The sequence below is a fragment of the Pelophylax lessonae genome (assembly GCF_965119305.1).
Source record: "Pelophylax lessonae genome assembly, chromosome: 3".
Lineage (NCBI taxonomy): Eukaryota > Metazoa > Chordata > Amphibia > Anura > Ranidae > Pelophylax > Pelophylax lessonae.
The window spans coordinates 163,836,712-163,857,418 of NC_138770.1; the positions used below are offsets into that span (position 1 = coordinate 163,836,712).

At 39.7% G+C, this 20,707-nt stretch overlaps 1 protein-coding gene across 3 annotated transcripts in view; it reads left to right on the top strand.

The window, feature by feature from the left end:
- Window positions 1-20,707, top strand: part of ALKAL2 (ALK and LTK ligand 2) — a 135,616-nt gene that overhangs the window by 64,190 nt on the left and 50,719 nt on the right. For all 3 annotated transcript variants that reach the window (XR_014225043.1, XM_082251300.1, XM_082251301.1), the window contains one exon: window positions 11,382-11,455. Coding sequence is in view for 2 of the 3 variants with exons in the window: in XM_082251300.1 (XP_082107426.1) it covers window positions 11,382-11,446 (65 nt within the window). In the remaining variant the exon portion in view is untranslated. The remainder of the gene's footprint in view (window positions 1-11,381; window positions 11,456-20,707) is intronic.

Consider the following 20,707-nt stretch of genomic DNA (forward strand, 5'->3'; position numbering starts at 1 on the left):
AAAAAAAGAACAACAACAACATGTCTCTGTAAATGCAATAGGCTGTATGTCCAAGCAAAGAGCTGCCAGAAATGAGCAAAACATTTTGAATTCCACCATATTTTATTAGTTTTACAAAAGATAACATTACATATGCATTATTGCATAGAACACAGAAAGAAGTATTGAGCAGAGAACAAGGGACAATATTAAGAAAGTAGGGGCTGAGGCAAACTAGAAAGAGGGGGGACAGGGTAAAGTAACTGTCTCCCTCTCGGATGGTTCCAACCACAAAGTCCAAGACCCTGATTATCTGCACGAAAGATCCACGCTGCTTACAGGTAAGCAGGCTCCAACAGCATGATATCTTCACTGCATGGTGCTCGCCCAGTCACAGCAATAATGGTTGAAGCAATAATGAAAGAAAAATCCGGACAGCTGTACACCAAACTGAGATCCAAATGTCTTTATTGGCATAAAACCATAAAGAACATGAAGAGCACTGCATGTACAAGCAAGGGAGGAGATATTCTTCATGTAGTGCTCTTCATGTTCTTCATGGTTTTATGCTAATAAAAACATTTGGATCTCAGTTTGGTGTGCAGCCATTCAGATTTTCCTTTCATAACCCTGATTACCTGGTGTACTAGAGAATAGGAGGGTAAATTGAGACTGAGAGGCAAGGAAAGCCTGGACCCTATAAAATAAATATGTTTCCTCTTGTTCCTTCAGGATCCTAGTCAGGCTTTCCATTTCCTTGATTTCAGCAACTCCCACCCACCAATGGGCTATTTTGGGGGGGGGGGGGCAGTATATTTCCACAATGCCAGTATAAAGACCTTGGCTGCCATAAGCAATTGTTTAACTAGGGAAATGTTTAATTTCTTGTTGGATAATGGGTTGTCGTTCATGAGGTATGCAGCTAGTTTTTTTTAAAGGGAGACTCCTGTCAGGGTCTGAATTGTTTTCTCTACCTCATTCCAGAAACTCTCTAGTTTCGGGCACTCCCGAGAGATATATATGAGAGTTCCTTCAGATTCCTGACAGTGCCAGCATGAGTACCTGGGGAACTATTCAATGTAGTTTAGCTGGAGTCTTGTACCACTGTGTGAGAAGTTTATATCCTCCCTCCTGATATCTACTTGCCAGAGATGCCTTATGAGCAAAACAAAGGATCCTTTCTTGCTAGGCTTGTGAGAAGGAAGTGTGAAAACTACGTTCCCACTTTCGTAAGAAGGGTAAATCTGTCGGTGCATCCAGGTTGAGTAACAAGGCATAGAGAACGGGAATGGGCAAGCGGCTTCCAATCTAAACAGGTTTGTTCAAATTGGATGAGTTCATGAAATGTCTGACAGTGCCGGAAGGGACCATATATATGCGCTCAATTGAGCGTGTCAAAAGAAGTCCAGAAGAGAAGCAAGATTCTATGTCTTGGCTCGACATAAGGCAAATATTAATGGAGAACTGAATAAGCCTGTAGGAGTAGCACTGCAGGATCACATCAAACTGAGGGTCATCCATGACCGGTTTGAAGTTCTGTTTTTAAACTTTTTAGCATTAATTTGGAGTCATGTGTCCCCTCACTTAGAACTTTAAAATTTAATATATTCAATTTTTAAAAAAATTAAAAATGAACACACACACACACAGGCATGTTTGGGCATCCAATTATTTTGTCAAGGGAAGGTAGACTGTTGTTGACTCTAAATTGTGTGGCTAGCTTTAGTCTTTTTAAAGTATGATTGTACAACCTCCTTTAGGTTTACCAATAGTGTAAAGACCTACCTGACTGGATATAAATGAAATTGATTTTATCTTCCTCATCCCCTTGACAGGGAATTGAAATTTCTTTATTTAACTATGATAATACTTGCATCTAATTCCTCAATGAGTTTAACATTTACAGTATGTATTATCTCTCTGTAAATTATTTGTGATGAGACCCTGGGCCAACTATGCCAACAACCAATACATGTTTTCGCATAATGCTATGGATTGTTTAGGCATGTCCTCCACAATACATATGTCGGTAATCCTAAAATGAGACTGTGCAATCAGATTTTGTGTGTTGTGTGTAGTTAGTTCAGGTATACCTAATGTTCACCATAGACATTACATTCCAATTGTGTATTCTTTGTACAATCTCTCAGATTTGCTAAAACTATGTAATATGAGGACCTGTCTAAACTATCCAATCAATTTTAGGCTCTTGCACTACATAAATACATTAGAAGAGCTAAAAGAGATTGTACAATCAGATTTTAACCAGTGTGGCGAGCATACAACTGATATTTTAGTTAAAGCCCAACTCCAGTAAAATTTAAAAGGATCCTTTTAGTGGGGCTGCTCCTGCACTATAAGGGTTATCTGCTCCTTCCATCTAGGAGAGAGGAGAAACAGTTTTACTTATCTGATCAGGTAAGTAAATCATCTTTTTGGGGTTTTTTTGCCTGTAGTCCAAAATGAGCAATGAACACTTTCAGTGCAGGGACAACTCCCACTTATACTGCATTCTTATATATACTTGAAATCTGAATAACATGGTATGAAAGCTACCCCAATGTATTAAATTCTTGAATACAATGCATACAGTAAAATTTCCCATGTTTACCTAAGCACTGCCATTCGGAAATGACTTGACATAATTTAGTGATATTTACCTCTAGACTTAGTTAAAAACATACTACAGATTGCTAACTTTACTATGTTTATCAGTAATAATTAGAGGGCCCTCATGAGATTTAATTTAAATAGAACATCTAGTTGTTGAATAATCAAAGTCTGGTGATAGGATGGTGTATACTTACCACGTATACAACTCAGTTTTGGATCTTCTGCACAGAGTTGTACTTTGGGCTATTAATAAAACACAGATTGTGCAGCCTGTATCAATTTTCTTTCTGTTTATGGGAGTGAGATGATTTGGGCCCATTAAAGGGCAACTGTACATTAAACATGACTGTGTTTATTTAATCAAGGAAGCGTCAACTTCCAAGCATTTATGTCTTACTGTCATATTAAAGTGCCTGGAAGTTTCTCATTAAGAATCAATCAGTATACAGCACAACTTTCCTTATATAACACAGTGGATATGCTTTTCTTTGGTTTCACCCACTTTTAACTTAGAATAGCTATGAGAACCACCCTTAGTGGTCTTAACTGGAATTTGTAAGGAAATTTGGATTCTTCTGTCCCCCATCTCCCATTGAATCTTTTTTAAGTACAACAAAATGCTTATACATATTGCTTTAGAGAACTCAGAAACTGAAATAATAAATTCAAATGAAATAAAGTGATTTTCAGAGAGAACCTTAGTATTTAATGGCACTTCTTGAAATACCAGATTTCACCATCAGATGGTGCTGTAGTAATCGCACATTCTTGATGAAGCTTTGAGCTGTACGATGGGGACTTTTTTTCATATTACTGCACAAACTGGTCAGAAACAAACACAGAATTTAATTTTTTTCTACAAATTCTACTTTAACCGCTTGCCGACCACCGCACGACTATTTACTGTTGCGGTAAGCCCCCTACGTCGCTAGCCTGTGAGGGTCTAGGGAGCGAGTGCGCGCCCCCGGAGGCGCGCTCCCACGCGGTCACGGACCCCCCCCCCGCGCGTGTGACCGGCGGACCTGATGTCCGCCGGTCACTTGCCGATCGTCAGTGCAGAGGGAGAAAGGTAGGCGGCTGATGTAAACAAGCCGCCTGTCATTCTCCCCTGTGTAGGAATAGTGATTATACGGTTCTACTATGTAGGACCGTTGATCACTGTTCCTACACCTCAAGCCACAGCCAATCACAGTTACAATCATGCCCCTAGGGACACACATAACCCCTCCCTCTCAAAAAAAAGTTAACCCCTTCACTGCCAGTGTAATTTTACAGTAACAGTGCATATGTATAGCACTGATTACTGTAGAAATGTCACTGGTAACCCCAAAAGTGTCAAAAATGTCAGTCAAGGGTCCAATCTGTCCGCCGCAATGTTGCAGTACCGCAAAAAAAAATCGCAGATCGCCGCCATTACGCGTTAAAAAAAAACAACAAAAATGACAAAAATCTTTCCCTTTGTTAGTAAATGCGATAACTTTTGCGCAAACCAATCAAAATATGCTTTTTGCGATTTTTTTTTTTTACCAAACATATGTAGCATAAAACAAATTGGGCGACAATGTAAAAAAAATTTAGATTTTTACATTTTTTTTTGGGGGGGGGGGGATTTCATAAAAAAAAATGTGAAAAATATTGTTATTTTTGCAAAATTGACGCTCTTTTTTTGTTAATAGCGCATGATCAAAAAATTGCACAGGTGATCAAATACCACCAAAAGAAAGCTCTGTTTGTGGGAAAAAAAGGACGTCAAATTAGTTTAGGTACAGCATCGCACGACCGCGCAATTGTCCGTTAAAATCACGCAGTGCCGAATCGCAAAATAGGCCCTGGTCAGGAAGGGGGGAAAATCTTCCGGGGCTTAAGTGGTTAAGCAGTATTGTGCAGAAAAATTATAAAAATTGTAAGCAGATGCTGCCAATTTGGCAATCTAATTTCAAAGTAGGCTGTTTGTCCGTATTTGTGCATGTGGGCTTAAGTGAGAACCTCTGAGTACTTGCGACTATTTCATACATCTAGATTACATACATTAGAGAAACCCTGTCCCAGCAAGCAGGATTTAAACAGTTACCTCTTGGGTTTTGTAGATGTCAGCTGTTACACGTAGTCCAGAAACAGACACATCATCCCATCATCTTTGCAACTTCTGCTCCTAAAAATGCTTCTGACTGGTATTTTGGAGGACATTTTGGTATATAAATGTGTATATGAACTTCAAAGCTTGTTGGTAAAAAAAAAAAAAAAACACTGCTGGGAAGCACACCCTAAATTTGGAGTTAACAGGAAGTGAAGGCTATGATTATAAATACACTGGTGTCATTAAACATTTACGGCAATGGATGACATCATACACTAATGATTCACAAATTTTAAAGTGGCCTCATCAGACTGCTAACATTTTTTAAATTCCATTATTTAGTAAGATGCATTATATAGGTGCGTTTCTTATGTCCGTTATGGTTAGTGTGACTTGCAGAGGACTCTTCATTATCTTAGGGCTGATTTGAAAACTAATTAAAATGCTACATTATTTTTAGAGCAGAGTATGCACACTACATGCTGGTGATGCCACTGTAGAGATCTGAATTTTAGGTTCATTTTTACACTGTGCTGCTGTTAGAGACAGTTTAACGGGGACCAGCCACAACTGCACTTGTGTAAAATATTTAAAGGCAGTTCACACTGCCATATGCAAATCGCTAGGGGTGTCAATTCAAAGTTAACGACACCCCCAGATCAGTTCACATATCGCAGTGCGATCTGACATTCGGACATGAATTGGATCGCATAGGTGTGAACCACCATGCGATCTGATTCTGCTGCGGACCCAAAAAAGGGTCCTGTGTGTGTTTGTGCCGAATCAGATGCAAATTCAGCCATACTATCTGTATGGCTGACTTTGCATCGCACAGACATCACATGTGATTTTCAGAGCAGTGCGCTCCGAATCACATACGATGTCTGCCATCGCAGATGTGTGAACCGAGCCTAATTCCTAAATTATTATAGTTGTGCAGGCTTACTTAGAAAAATGTATGTTTGTTCCAGTGTCCAGCTTGTGGCAGTGTGTCAGAGGTCACCTAAATTCTGCATTCTGTGTATTTTTTTAAACAAAAGCCTGCACATTTAAACAATTCAGGACTGATATTTAAATTCTTGCATAAACCTAATTGTGAATGGTAACGCACTTTTTGAAAGAGGTGTGTTGACTAGGTAAACTCCATACTTGATAAAACCCATTACTATATCTTAGAGTTAGCAATTTGGATTTTTAGATCATTGTGATCAGGCAGAAATGAGCCACCATAAACAGCAAAAACTAGGTAGCATCCCGAATGAGAATTGCTTAGATAAGAAAAGGCATTAGTGCTCATTGTTCAGATTATCTTAGATCTTCCATTGCTCTTGGTCTGTCCACATGACCAGGTTTTAGAAAGACAAATATACTGGATATATGTTCATGTATGAACTATCATATCATCCTCATGGGGGATGGCAGCACTTCAAACACCTTCTTTTAAATGATGTGGTGGTGCCACCATGCAGTTAGGACAAGCGTCTAAGGCTTGGTGGGAGGCTGTGGCCTCATAGAAACAGAACTTCGGCACATTTATAAAATGTCAGGGGACTTAGATTTGAAAGCTAATTAACATGCTTATAATTGTTTTAAAGGAAAGCATGGAAGCTCCATGCTGGTGGTACTACTGGAGAGATCTGAATTCAGAGTTGCAGGGGAAGAATGCTACAAAATTAAACTCATGAGACATCTATCACAAGCTCACACATCTTGATAAAAGTATTGTCTCACATATTTAAAGTATTGCTTGCCTTCATGCACATGACTAAACTTGATACAACAAGGCCTGTTAAACAAACTAATAAAACGTTCTTTGATGTGATTAGTACTTGTAATTATTTTTGAAGCACAATTATCTGTTGACTTATCTGTAGTTCCCATCTATATGCGTATCATCCCAGTTTTCTGTGTAGAAAGTGTAGCTTATCTTTACATCTTGATAGAGAAGATGGAAGGCAACAAAGGAACAAAGGAACACATTCATTGATTTTCATGAAATATGTTACTATAATAACATATATTATTATTATGGTTACTAGCCAAGAGACAAGTTCTGGCTGTTACTGTTTCCTTTACATTTATCTACAATTCTGGGGAAAAATAGATTAATGATTATCATTATTTCATTTATATTATTTTGTTAAGCCACTGTAAATAGAATTATTCAGATCCACCGGTACAGTAACAATGTTTTTTATGTACAGAAAAATGTATGAAAAATTCATTAATAATCCTCTCATTTAGAGCTGTCATTTTCTATTTTTTAGCTTGTCAATTAAGTATTAAACACTGGAAGTCTTAAAATGTCATTATAATTGGCACAGTAGTAAAACAAACTTTGCCTCCACATATTGTTTTTATGTGATAATCATTTCGAAATGAAAAAGCGAGTATAGGATTTTTTTTGTATATTTTCTTGACTATGTTCTGAACTAAAAATTGAAAATGTAATATCTGTTATCTTTTTACTGAAATATTTCATATAAAATATTGCATATAAATATTAACATATTTATTGTCTGCAGCCAGCATAGTATAATCCAATCCTCCAGTGGTTGCTCAGTTAGGAATAAATATAGTTTAATGATCAGAGGAAGATTCAATCCCTACCTGACTCTAGTCCATTCAGCTCTCTTTGGGGTGTCTGTTTAAGAGTGACCAGCTATCTTATAAAAAAAGCCCAGAACACTTTGGAAACATAGCTTCTCATAATAAATGTTTTATAATATATCAGTATTTAATCTTGTAATTATTAAAAAAAATAATTAGAACCATTAAAGTTTACCTTTTTTAAATATTTTATTGGAAGGCTTAAAGGCTTACATCCAGATTTAACATGTTGACAAGATACATCATGTCTAGTAATTAGCACTGATATATGCATAGTAGACAAAGAAACTTGAGTTGACATGTGTCACACTAGAATATTAAAACTGTAAGTTGGCAAGTCTGTATCTCTCAGGAAGGATATTCCATCAGTGACATGTATGAGTCCAGCTTTTACCAAGTTTTCATTTTTTTTATAGGTGTATATAGGGAAACGTAATAGAAGAGAGGATAAGAGAAGAAAGAGAAAAAGGGGTGGGGGAGGGAGAAAAGAAAGAAAATATAATGAAGGGGGGGGGGAGACAAGGGGAGAGGTGAAGGACCAGAAGCGGTGGCTGAGCGGGGGGGGGGGGTACCCCTATGTTCCTCAGACTTATCTCCAAGGGCAGAGGTCAGTTGTTCCATATGTTGTATGCTGTTCACTCTGGCAGACCATTGTGCTACAGTAGGTGGGGACTGTTGTTTCCACATACTAGGGACACTGGCTCCAGCAGCGTTTAGAAGATGTTTAAAGAGTGATTTACTGTAGTGTTTCCTGGACAAAGGCGTCAGGTTTAACCACTTAAGCCCCGGAGGATTTGGCTGCTAAACGACCAGAGGGTATTTTGCGATTCGGCACTGCGTGACTTTAACGGACAATTGCGCGGTCGTGCAACACTGTACCTAAACGAATTTGGCGTCCTTTTTTCCCACAAACAGAGCTTTCTTTTGGCGGTATTTGATCACCTGTGCGATTTTTTGATCACGCGCTATAAACAAAAAAAGAGCGTAAATTTTGCAAAAATAGCAATATTTTTCCCTTTTTTTTATATGAAATTCCCCCCAAAAAAAATGTAAAAATCAAAATTTTTTAATATTTTCGGCCAATTTGTTTTATGCTACCTATGTTTGGTAAAAAAAATCGCAAAAAGCGTATTTTGATTGGTTTGCGCAAAAGTTATTGCGTTTACTAACAAAGGGAAAGATTTTTGTCATTTTTGTTGTTTTTTTTTTAACGCGTAATGGCGGCGATCTGCGATTTTTTTTTCGGTACTGCGACATTGCGGCGGACAGATCGGACCCTTGACTGACATTTTTGACACTTTTGGGGTTACCAGTGACATTTCTACAGTAATCAGTGCTATATATATGCACTGTTACTGTAAAAATACACTGGTAGTGAAGGGGTTAACTTTATTTGAGAGGGAGGGGCTGTGTGTGTCCCTAGGGGCGTGATTATAACTGTGATTGGCTGTGGCTTCAACTGTATGCAGAGTGATCAATGGATCTACATAGTAGATCCATGTGATCATCTCTCATACAGAGAGGAGAATGACAGGCAGCTTGTTTACACAAGCTGCCTGACTTTCTCCCTCTCCCCCGCCGATCGCAGAGTGGCCGGCGGCGATCGGGCCTGCCGGTCACACGCGCGGGGGGGTCCGTGACCACGCGGGAGCGGGAGCGCGCCTCCGGCGGCGCGCGCTCGCTCCCTAAACCCTCACAGGCGAGCGACGTAGACCTACGTCACTTTGCCTGTGAGGGGCTGACCGCCGCCGTAGATAGTCGTGCGGCGGTCGGCAAGTGGTTAAAAGGACAGCAGCTGGGTTGTCAAAGAGAGAGAGATGTCCGTAAGTTTTTGGGTTATCTGAAGGATCTGTGGTTTATGGCAGGCCAGACTAAGAATATGTGCAGGAGTGTGTGTTTGTGTGCCCTACATCTCCAGCACAGATCACTTTGTTGAAAGGTGAGAGGAGGTCAGTGTAGGTAAAAACAACAATACTTTATAAATATCCACTTATATCTGGAAACCTTGCTGCGTGTAGAATTGTGCTGTGGTTTTGTGTGCTATTTCCCAGGACAGTAGATAGGGTGGACTGGAGGGTAGCTGCGTAAAGTCTGGACCCACTGGGAATGACAACAGGGACTCACACCGTCAGCAAACTCTGAGATACCACCACTGAAGAAAGAAACGCCGGGCAAAGAAACCACTCACACAAGCTGGGACCCACTGCGCGGGTGGACAGAATAACGGTGGCGGTGCAGGCTCTCACGTGCCTCTACGAACAAGGGCAAGACAGGACACACAAGCTGGGGAGGGGGTGGGCCACAACATGTTTCTAAGGCCCCCTCATGGGAAATAGCACACGATACCACAGCACCTCTACACGCGGCTTGCAAGGTTTTCAGATGTAAGTGGATATTTATTAAAGTGTTGTTTTTACCTACACTGGCCTGGCACCCTTCTCTCTCCTTTCATTTCTGTTTCTGAGGGAAACCCAAACCTCTACAAGGAGCTGTTGGCTTGTGTGTATCCTGTCCAGTCATCACCTGCTGTTTCATCTCATTGGGCCGTTTACCTTTTTTTACTATATGGATTTTGTTCATTTTTCATTATTTTTTTGTTTTTTGTTTGCACTAGTTCCGCTTATATTTATCTCTTCAAGTAGATACCATCTGATGTCAGTGAGCGCTGACTCACTTTTTTTTAGTTGGTGAATTGTTTACAGATCACTTTGTTAACAAGAACAGAAGGGGTCCTGTACAGCTAGTTAAAATCTTGTTGGTGTTAAAATCTTGTAAGTAGGATGCAGTCTTTTTGATGATCGGGGAATGCAATATTCCAGTTTTTTTGCAATTTAGCAAGATAGGGTGGGTCTTGTTGGGAGTGTATGCCCAGTAAGAACTGGTAAAAAGGGTCTTTCAAACTACACCTCTGCCTTGGCAAAGTTTGGCATAAGTGAAAGAAGATGGGCTTGGGCAGAGAGTGGAGGAAGGGAGTAAGCTGCTGGGCTCTAATATTCCCAAAGTTGGAGTCTTGAAGTTAATTAAAAAGGTCAGCAATGCATATTCACTTGTCAGAGCGCAAAAAATGTGCAGCTCACAGGAGTCCCTGTTCAGACCATAACTTAAAGCTACCTAAATTACCCCCAGGATTATTACCACTTGCTCTTCTACAAATGGCAATTGATAACAGTGTTCCCTTTTCACTTGTTGTGCAGCATTGATTACCTACTGTGTTCTCCTTTTGCAGAGCACAGCCATCCTAACTGTGGGCATGTAAAGCCCGCTGGCTCTCTTTTCCGGGATTAGGTACATCCTAGGTAGATCTCACGCATGAGCAGTGTGAAGCAAGCATGCCCACTGTGTTGGCCCAGTTTCCATATCGATGGTGGCGTCAGGGGGGGGGGGGGTGCATCACTCCTGTGGCTGCATCGGCTCCTGGGGTTGCTATATCTTCAATCCCAGAAGCCGATGCAGCCGCGGAAGTGACGTACCTCACCGTGGCGAGGTAAAGTGGAATTTGACAGAAACAACAAAGGAAAAGGTAATAAATAAAGAGAAATATAATATATATATGTATATATATATATATGTAAAAACGAGGGGGATGGGGCGATCTTTTAAACAATACCAAGTTTAATTTTTGCCTGGAACTCCGCTTTAAAGACCAATTTACCTTTTTTATTGAAATCAGATCTAAAGTGAAACATGAAATAGGAAGCATTGGTGTGATTGCAAGATTAAATTACCAGAATTTACAATCCTTTTGTATATAAAACAATTAATACTATATATTTCATCTTTGTATTTTGCTGTTTGCCCAAAGTTCCTCTTTGATTGCCAGTTCTCTACTTTAGAGGCCAGCTATATAAATCTAACATTATAGCAAATGTGTTTTAATGTTTTACGTCTTTACCTTTTAGTTATTGTTTTTGTTAATAAACAGTTTATATTAAAAAAAATTAAAAAAATAATATCATTTAATTATTAAACACTTCTTAAAATTACAGGGTAATAGCAAAGCTGATTTGTCGCCTTGGTTACATGAAGTGTAAATTTTAATAATAGGTCTACTTTAAATTTCTGTTAATAAAATTGAATTTAGAGATCTCTTTTTTTATGACAGATTATAAAAGATGTGCAAGACTCCTTACCAGATTGGCAGTCAGTCCGATGTGTAGTGACGGATAACACAATCTAGTAAGTTTACCTTCTGTATCTTTTTTTGAGTAAACTTTTCAGTAGTATGTTTTTATGATACACATTAAAGGATTTCAAGGAGTGCAGAGATTCCGGAACTCTTCATTGGTGTTTGTCAGTAGGTTTATTTGTGAACAGTTGTAGTATCAGATTTTTTTAAATACCCAAGCTGTCTATGAACAGGAGATATCTGGTCTCCCATATGCCCTGATCCATGGCATGCCTGGCTCAAGCTCCCCTCCCATCGGCATGTACAAAAAACATGAAACAATGGTGGGGCTTATTTACAATGCACCTGTGACCAGACTATGGACATTAAAGTATTTGCAACAAGCAGTAAAAGAGCTTTAACAATCTAGCCTTTTCTTTTAAACCAACAGTAGGTTCTGTAACCAACTGAAACCCGACTTTAAAGAGTTTGTTGTAATTTTGAACAAAAATGTAAATCCTCACGCAGGTAATACTCCCCCCTTATCCAACAGGTAGCTGACACGTATCTGTGATTCACACATACAAACAAAAGGCTATAGCCTTATAAAATGTGCTCATATCCTTTCCCAATCACATAACATATACTGTATATCTGATAAAATATAACATTAGTGAAAACAATGATGGCATACATCCCAGGAGTCTTCAGGACTGGGAAGAGGGATTTTCTTAGGTAAGCACATCCTCCTGCCTTCAAGCCTGAGCTAAGGGCAGATGGCTTATAGGAAGTAAGTGCTACATCAATCATCTGCACTTACCCAAGACGGTTAGAGCTAGAAATGCTAGGGGGCTTTTTTAAATTGGTTTATCAACAAAATAAAGCATGGAAACATGTTCGGATGGGCAAATTTTCATTGAAAAATAATAATGAATTAAACAGGATTTATGGTTTGTGGTTCTCAGATGTAGTGTAGTTCTGCTTTAATTTTCACACCCTCTGTGGTAATAGATGTGCACACACCTCTTTAAATTGACTTCATAGGTTATAGGAGGTCATATAGTGTTTCTTTACCTTCAGGGATTAATATTCTTTAGACATCTGCAACTGCTATTTTCCTCTCCACTTAGATCAGAAAAAAAGGACCTCATAGTACATACTGCTATATTTTATAAAAAAAAAAAAAACATAAGACAATTAAAACAACTCACATTTTGTAATAAACAATCATGCCTGTCATCATAAAATAACCCCACAATTGCACGTATAAAAAACGCCAAGGGGTGCACTCAGCCTCCTGCAAATCTATGAGGTTGTATTATTTCACAGTACATATAGCTAGAGAGGTCATTGAGGGCTTGTTTTATAGGTCTCTAACTGCTTGTTATACAAAAACATAAATGTCTATAGCCTGGACAAAGTTGCACTTTAAAACGAATAATAGCCTAAAAAAAATCACATCCTTCCATTGCTGGAACTTAGCAGTGAAGGTGTTCAAAATGGGATCTGAATCATCTATAAATATAGAGAAAATCCCATTTGAGAAAGATAATGAAAGAGAGATGAACTAATGTTCACAAAAAGTAGCAGTCACACTCCTATGTTTTTCTTAAATGTAATAATAATTGCTTTTGATTAGGAAAATATCATTGTGACAATTCAGTGTGTAAGAGCGGGATCTGGTAAGAATCCACGAAAGGAATTGACTGATTTTAATAAATAACACTGAAGATGGAGGAAGTGAAGACAGGTTACTGGCACTAAATCTTTGTTCATCTTTAAAACGCCCACACTTCTTTACCATTTTGAGGCACAAATAGGAAGACACAGCATATATCAGATTTCTTGACTGATGCTAAATCTATAGACACTCCAGAATGATGGCACATAAGCATGCCATGACTGATCTGGTGTCAATGTACTACTCCCACAAGACTGATGAGACCTTACCCGATTTGCAATTAAAGAATCCTCTTTTAACACCAAGGAGTCTTATGGCTTGATCATTGCTACTTTGGTCTGTTTAATATATGTTAGGTGTTTAACCTTATAATAATGAGATAGATAGATAGATAGATAGATAGATAGATAGATAGATAGATAGATAGATAGATAGATAGATAGATAGATAGTAACAAGCTCAACACACTAATCATGATGAAAATTCTGTCTTAGTCGTAATTAATATTTTTATCATTAATAGTTATAATAATATGAATGTAAAACCAGAATAAGTGAAAAGCAGCTGTGTTACTAACTGTAACCCATCTAATTCCACTGGTGAATTCCAGTACCAGAAAATAAAGTCGCTTAAAGTGTATCTATGGTTAAAATGTAAAGTCATATATAAATATCCACAAAAAAAATTAAAAACGTAGTTTTTGAAGATTCCCACACATTTAGTTCTGTGACACATTCACTTTGCCTTGTGAGTAGCACTGTTGTGTCACACATTTCACAGAGTCTTACTTCTGAACTACAGAGGTGCTGAGAGGAGGCATTTCAGGAGACAAAGTTAGTACAGGAATCACTGCCTGCAGGCCGCAAAGTGACATGGGATATGTATTCCTTAGAAATTGAAAGTAAACCAAAGGAATAAGTAGAGGCGACAATGTAAAACATGCAGGGAATCCAGTAAGTTGGGGAAAAGGATGGCTTAAAGACAGGCAAAGCTTAGAACATGAAAGGAGATTTTTTTAGTGCTTTGGTAGATATTAACATCTCTTGATATATAAGTTAAGGATGTGTGCTCTAATATCTGTTGGGTCGAAAAAGGAGGTCCTAGTAAATGTATCAGAATAAAGAGAGCTCAAGATGTCTTTTACAGTCCAGCTCAGTTTTCATTTGTCTTTTTTTTTTTTTTGAAGGGCCTGCCAGATCACGGGTCTATCTGTTAGGCTGGTGACCAGAGCAGGCACTTAAAAAAAAAGGGTAGGCATTTATTACATGGTAGGGAAATCTACTGCAGTCCAGCTTTCTCACAACTTTTAATTTCACAAGCCCTTGCGAAGGAAGATCAGTAAAGCCCCTCAAAACATGTGGGTAAATATTTTTACTTTTATGATGAAAAAAATTGTACTGGACTGGAAATTATACACCTGACACTCTCTTTATTCTGGAAAATAAAATTCAGAGTCTACCAGATGATTGATGGTAAGACACCACATCTATTTTTACAGAATATTTATTAAAGCAGAAAGAAAGGCTAAAATAACTCAAGTTATCCCCCCACAATCAATGCTGCATACCGTTTGTTAGAAATCACAGTGTAAATGCAGTGCAGTGCAGCATTTGTAGGAACAGTGGGGAGAAAATGTTTTTAACTTGGGTTATGTTAGCCTTTCCATCTACTTTAACTTACAGTACTCTAACAAACAGGAGATGTCATGCTTTACACTTGATTTCAGAATTTTGTAAATAGTTTTAAAAATACCATGTTGTGATTGTTTGTAAGGGTACATTCATACATGTTTTTTGGCATTATTGGTTGTGGTGTGTTATAAATGCATTTTTGTGTGGTTTTAAAACGTACCTTCCATATTAATAAATGTTAGCACATCAAACCTGCCTAAAACTTGTGAGATTCGAATCTGAAATGCACTATAACCTAACATAGAGGTGCTTATTTTCTGAATGTAGCGCTACCCCCATAGGAGCCACTGGAAAGTTGCCTAGAGTTCCCTTTTACAGAAATTTCCCCGTAGCCAGGCACACAGTCACAGTCTCTCTCCAGCTCAATAAACAGTCCAGGGCTGTTCTTTTTGGTGTTTTTATTTTTTGGGTAACACGGGTAGGGTTAGGGGATTAAGTGGAATACTGTACAAAATGAAGACACTAGACTGCATTCTGTAGAACTGTAAGCTAAGTCCTTACAAAAGCACTCAGTGGACTTGACTTTGTAGTTGCAACTAAAGGCACAAAAGCTTCCTCTGAGCAATATGAGCAGAGCCCCTTCACAAAGAACAAAATGGACTGAGCTCTTCAGGACTTCAACCAACGTACCTTTTTCTCAAACAGCTGGCTCTCTAGCACTAGAGGGATGGCAGCGGCTCACAGTCTTTAGGATCTCCCTTACCAGTCTGCACTCACGGATGTTCCTGGAAAGTTGGTTGCCTCCTTCCAACATCCATGTGACACCTTCTTCCTGTGATACCAGACTATATCCTCAGATGGTAACCCCTCAGTCAGCTTTCTGGAGCTTCCAGCAAAGCAGGCCCTCATCCACCTTCTGGCAAAGCAGGTCATCCACCTGAGATCTTGGCTTCCCACACGTATACGTCAGGATGGTCTAAAGGGGCAAGCAGCCTCCCTCCCCTTTTGCTGTGATCCCCTTCCAAAGAAAAATAACTGGAAGCTTTGTGTCTCAGAGTATATATACAGACTCCCAGCAGCTATCTGGGGTACCCTTCAGGGATTGGCCAGAGCTGTACAGATATTCAAGAAAAAAAGTTTTCCGTATAGATCACGGATATTCATGCTGCCCATTAGCCTTGCTCAATACTTATGTTCCAGAACAAGGGAGCAATTATACCTGCAGCAAGTGAAACACTGAACAGGCCTGAACAATAAAACACTGCCACACTGTCTACAGTGAGCCACAACTAAATCTAGCTATCAAACGAACTGCAGCTCCACTGGCAACAGTGAGCCTAAACTAAATGTACCTAGTTCTAGCACCTATCTAAAAGAGTGCTACATAAGCTAAAGTTAGGGGAAATATTGGTGCTGCTTATTGCATCTAGGCATAATATAGATATAGTAATGTTCTGTTTAGAGGTACTTTTTCACAAAGAAAATTACCTTTGCGTTAAAGCTCAGAGGAAAGCAGCCATTACCTGACTTATGTGCCTCATGTTATTTGCAGGGTGATGACTTAGTAGATAACTTTATTTTTTTGTTTCAGAATTGATTGTTGCATTCGGGTTTGGGTATGGCTGCTTCCAATGGAGTCTTTATGGGTTTCAAGTGAGAAATAAGCATTATGTATAGGGTTTTACAAACAGATATAAGTCTTAAATATTTTTAAATCTGAGTCTTAGAATATCCCAATTCATTTGGGCCCATTCACATCAATACATTGCAGAAAATATGTTCTAACAGTGTTGTGCCTTGTGGTGTAGTGCCCTTCATTGTGAAGGATAACCCAACATACTATGCTGCAAACTCATGGCAGTGCATCACAACACACATTCTGTGTATTATAGTGCTTTGTATTCCCAAATTAGGGTCATCTTTAATTTTTACTCCGTTTTGGTGTGTTGCCATCCCATTCATAATTAATGGTCTGCTTTATCACAATACATGTAACTTGCCATATAAAGTGTGGTCAAAATGGTACTGCTCCATTCCTATATTATTCAGAAATAACTTTCCTGCAAAAAAAGGACAGATAATATGCATATAAGCATGTGTTTGCAAGTCAACACAATACACTGAAGACTAAAGATCAATAATCCTGCAGCGCATAAATTATATCCTGATTATTTTCAATCTTTTAGCTGCAGGCCATTTACAGGTGAAATGGGTCAGACCTCTCTTCTTCAAGGTATGATTCATTGCATATTCTATTACAGCACTACACTACATGCTCAATGCCTCACAAGCATCCTACACCACTGGTGGGAATGCCCTCAAGTAACCAGAGATCAAATGTATATTTCACGACTGTAAAGGAATAAATTAGATCTTCTCATTCTCATAAATCTTGTCCAAATGTCATATAAAAAAAATTGTCTCGGCAAAGTAAATATAACATTGCATGTAATCACTGAGAAGTCATTTAATGTTTTTCACCAAGGCAACTAAAGTTAAATATGCAGTTATTGTGAAACAGTACCAGGTGTTAAAACTTTGGCCTATTTTATTAGACAGTATGAAGAGCAGTCTTAATTTGTTAAGTGCAATAAACATTAGCAGCCAATCAAAAATCAATTTTGCACTGATGTAAATAAAATTATATCAGATTGGTTTTTATGAGTTATACCCCTTTGTGTTGCCTTCCTGTAGCCTGGACAATGGTATTGAAAGTATAAGTCAGACATTAACTTTCAGAAATGGTTGAATTGCTAGACTGTAGTGGGACAGCAGAGTTGTTGCATGACTGTCTCAACGTGTGTCACGGTACCACCAAGTAACTTTGCTGTTTCCTTTATCTAATACCCACACTTTATATAATATTTAATGCGAAGGCTGGCCAATGTGAAGTCAACATGATCCAAGTAAAGTCAAACACATGTCTTAAGAAATGCAAATTCTCAAACCTAATGTCTAAATAGACTGCCCATAAGAAATAATATATACCAGATACAAATACATGAAATTTACCTGGAACAGTTCCCCTAATTAAACATTAGCTGGTGACTTAAAGCGGAACTTAACCCATAATGACTTATGGGTAGTGTTGAGCGAACACGGACTGTATTATTCGTGTTCGTACCGAATAATTGGATTTTTGTTACCCGAACACGGACACGGACACTTTACTGTATGTTCGGGTAAAAAATCCGTGTTCGGTCGTTTTATTTCCGGGTTTTGCATGTTTTGGCGCTCTTTTCATGGCGGGCTTTCAACAGCCAATCAACAATCGTTTACCTGGTGTGCCTTAAGCTATCCCAGCCATGCCTGCAAATGTATGAGTAGCTGTGATTGGCCGTCTGAAGCATGTGACCAAGTCTTTATAAGTTCGAGGCAGCCGCAGCGGCGTCATTCTGCTGCTTAGCTCAGGGACAGAGCACACATACGTGCTGGCTGCTGATTAGGGAAAGACAGGCAGGGAAAATGAATTGGTGTACGGATAGAATTTAGGGTCAGGTCGGAGTGTTTAGGCAGGGCGAGTTGTAGGCATTTTAGGGATAGAGTCTGCTGAATTATAGGGTCAGTGTGTTCTACAAACTACAATCGATATTGCTGTGTGGTGTGGGATAGGAGATAGGCAGGTGTCAGTGTTCCACATCCATTTTTCTGTGTGTGGGCTGCAGTGAACACAATCCTTGTGGGGTGCAGTGAAGACAATACTTGTGGGGTGCAGTGAACAAAATCTTTGTGGGGTGCAGTGAACAAAATCTTTGTGGGGTACAGTGAACACAATCTTTGTGGGGTACAGTGAAGACAATCCTTGTGGGGTGCAGTGAAGACAATCCTTGTGGGGTACAGTGAACACAATCTTTGTGGGGTGCAGTGAAGACAATCCTTTTGGGGTGCAGTGAACACAATCTTTGTGGGGTGCAGTGAAGACAATCCTTGTGGGGTGCAGTGAAGACAATCTTTGTGGGGTACAGTGAACAAAATCTTTGTGGGGTACAGTGAACACAATCTTTGTGGGGTGCAGTGAAGACAATCCTTTTGGGGTGCAGTGAAATCTTTGGGGGGTACAGTGAACACAATCTTTGTGGGGTACAGTGAACACAATCCTTGTGGGGTGCAGTGAAGACAATACTTGTGGGGTGCAGTGAACAAAATCTTTGGGGGGTACAGTGAACACAATCTTTGTGGGGTACAGTGAACACAATCTTTGTGGGGTGCAGTGAAGACAATCCTTGTGGGGTGCAGTGAAGACAATCCTTGTGGGGTACAGTGAACACAATCTTTGTGGGGTGCAGTGAAGACAATCCTTTTGGGGTGCAGTGAACACAATCTTTGTGGGGTGCAGTGAACAAAATCTTTGTGGGGTACAGTGAACACAATCTTTGTGGGGTACAGTGAACACAATCTTTGTGGGGTACAGTGAAGACAATCCTTGTGGGGTACAGTGAAGACAATCCTTGTGGGGTGCAGTGAACAAAATCTTTGGGGGGTACAGTGAACACAATATTTGTGGGGTACAGTGAACACAATATTTGTGGGGTACAGTGAACACAATCTTTGTGGGGTGCAGTGAAGACAATCCTTGTGGGGTGCAGTGAAGACAATCCTTGTGGGGTACAGTGAACACAATCTTTGTGGGGTGCAGTGAAGACAATCCTTTTGGGGTGCAGTGAACACAATCTTTGTGGGGTGCAGTGAAGACAATCCTTGTGGGGTGCAGTGAACAAAATCTTTGTGGGGTGCAGTGAACACAATCTTTGTGGATTACAGTGAACACAATCTTTGTGGGGTGCAGTGAAGACAATCCTTTTGGGGTGCAGTGAACACAATCTTTGTGGGGTGCAGTGAAGACAATCCTTGTGGGGTGCAGTGAAGACAATCCTTGTGGGGTGCAGTGAAGACAATCCTTGTGGGGTGCAGTGATCAAAATCTTTGTGGGGTACAGTGAACACAATCTTTGTGGGGTACAGTGAACACAATCTTTGTGGGGTGCAGTGAACAAAATCTTTGTGGGGTACAGTGAACACAATCTTTGTGGGGTGCAGTGAAGACAATCCTTTTGGGGTGCAGTGAACACAATCTTTGTGGGGTACAGTGAACACAATCTTTGTGGGGTGCAGTGAACAAAATCTTTGTGGGGTACAGTGAACACAATCTTTGTGGGGTACAGTGAACACAATCTTTGTGGGGTGCAGTGAAGACAATCCTTTTGTGGTGCAGTGAACACAATCTTTGTGGGGTACAGTGAACACAATCTTTGTGGGGTGCAGTGAAGACAATCCTTGTGGGGTGCAGTGAAGACAATCCTTGTGGGGTACAGTGAACACAATCTTTGTGGGGTGCAGTGAAGACAATCCTTTTGGGGTGCAGTGAACACAATCTTTGTGGGGTGCAGTGAACACAATCTTTGTGGGGTGCAGTGAAGACAATCCTTGTGGGGTGCAGTGAAGACAATCCTTGTGGGGTGCAGTGAAGAAAATCTTTGGGGGTGCAGTGAGCACAATCTTTGTGGGGTACAGTGAACACAATCTTTGTGGGGTGCAGTGAAGACAATCCTTTTGGGGTGCAGTGAACACAATCTTTGTGGGGTACAGTGAACACAATCTTTGTGGGGTGCAGTGAAGACAATCCTTGTGGGGTGCAGTGAAGACAATCCTTGTGGGGTGCAGTGAACAAAATCTTTGTGGGGTACAGTGAACACAATCTTTGTGGGGTGCAGTGAACAAAATCTTGGGGGGGGTACAGTGAACACAATCTTTGTGGATTACAGTGAACACAATCTTTGTGGGGTGCAGTGAAGACAATCCTTTTGGGGTGCAGTGAACACAATCTTTGTGGGGTACAGTGAACACAATCTCATACTTCTGAAGATTTGAGGGTGCTGCCTGTTTCATCCTCCTCCTCCTCATCCATCCTTTTAGGGGTACAAACAATAGTAATTGGGGCCTAGTGTGCTTCTGTACGTGTGAAAAACATACACTTTTTTTGATCATATTTCCTATTCCGCTATTCAATAAAAA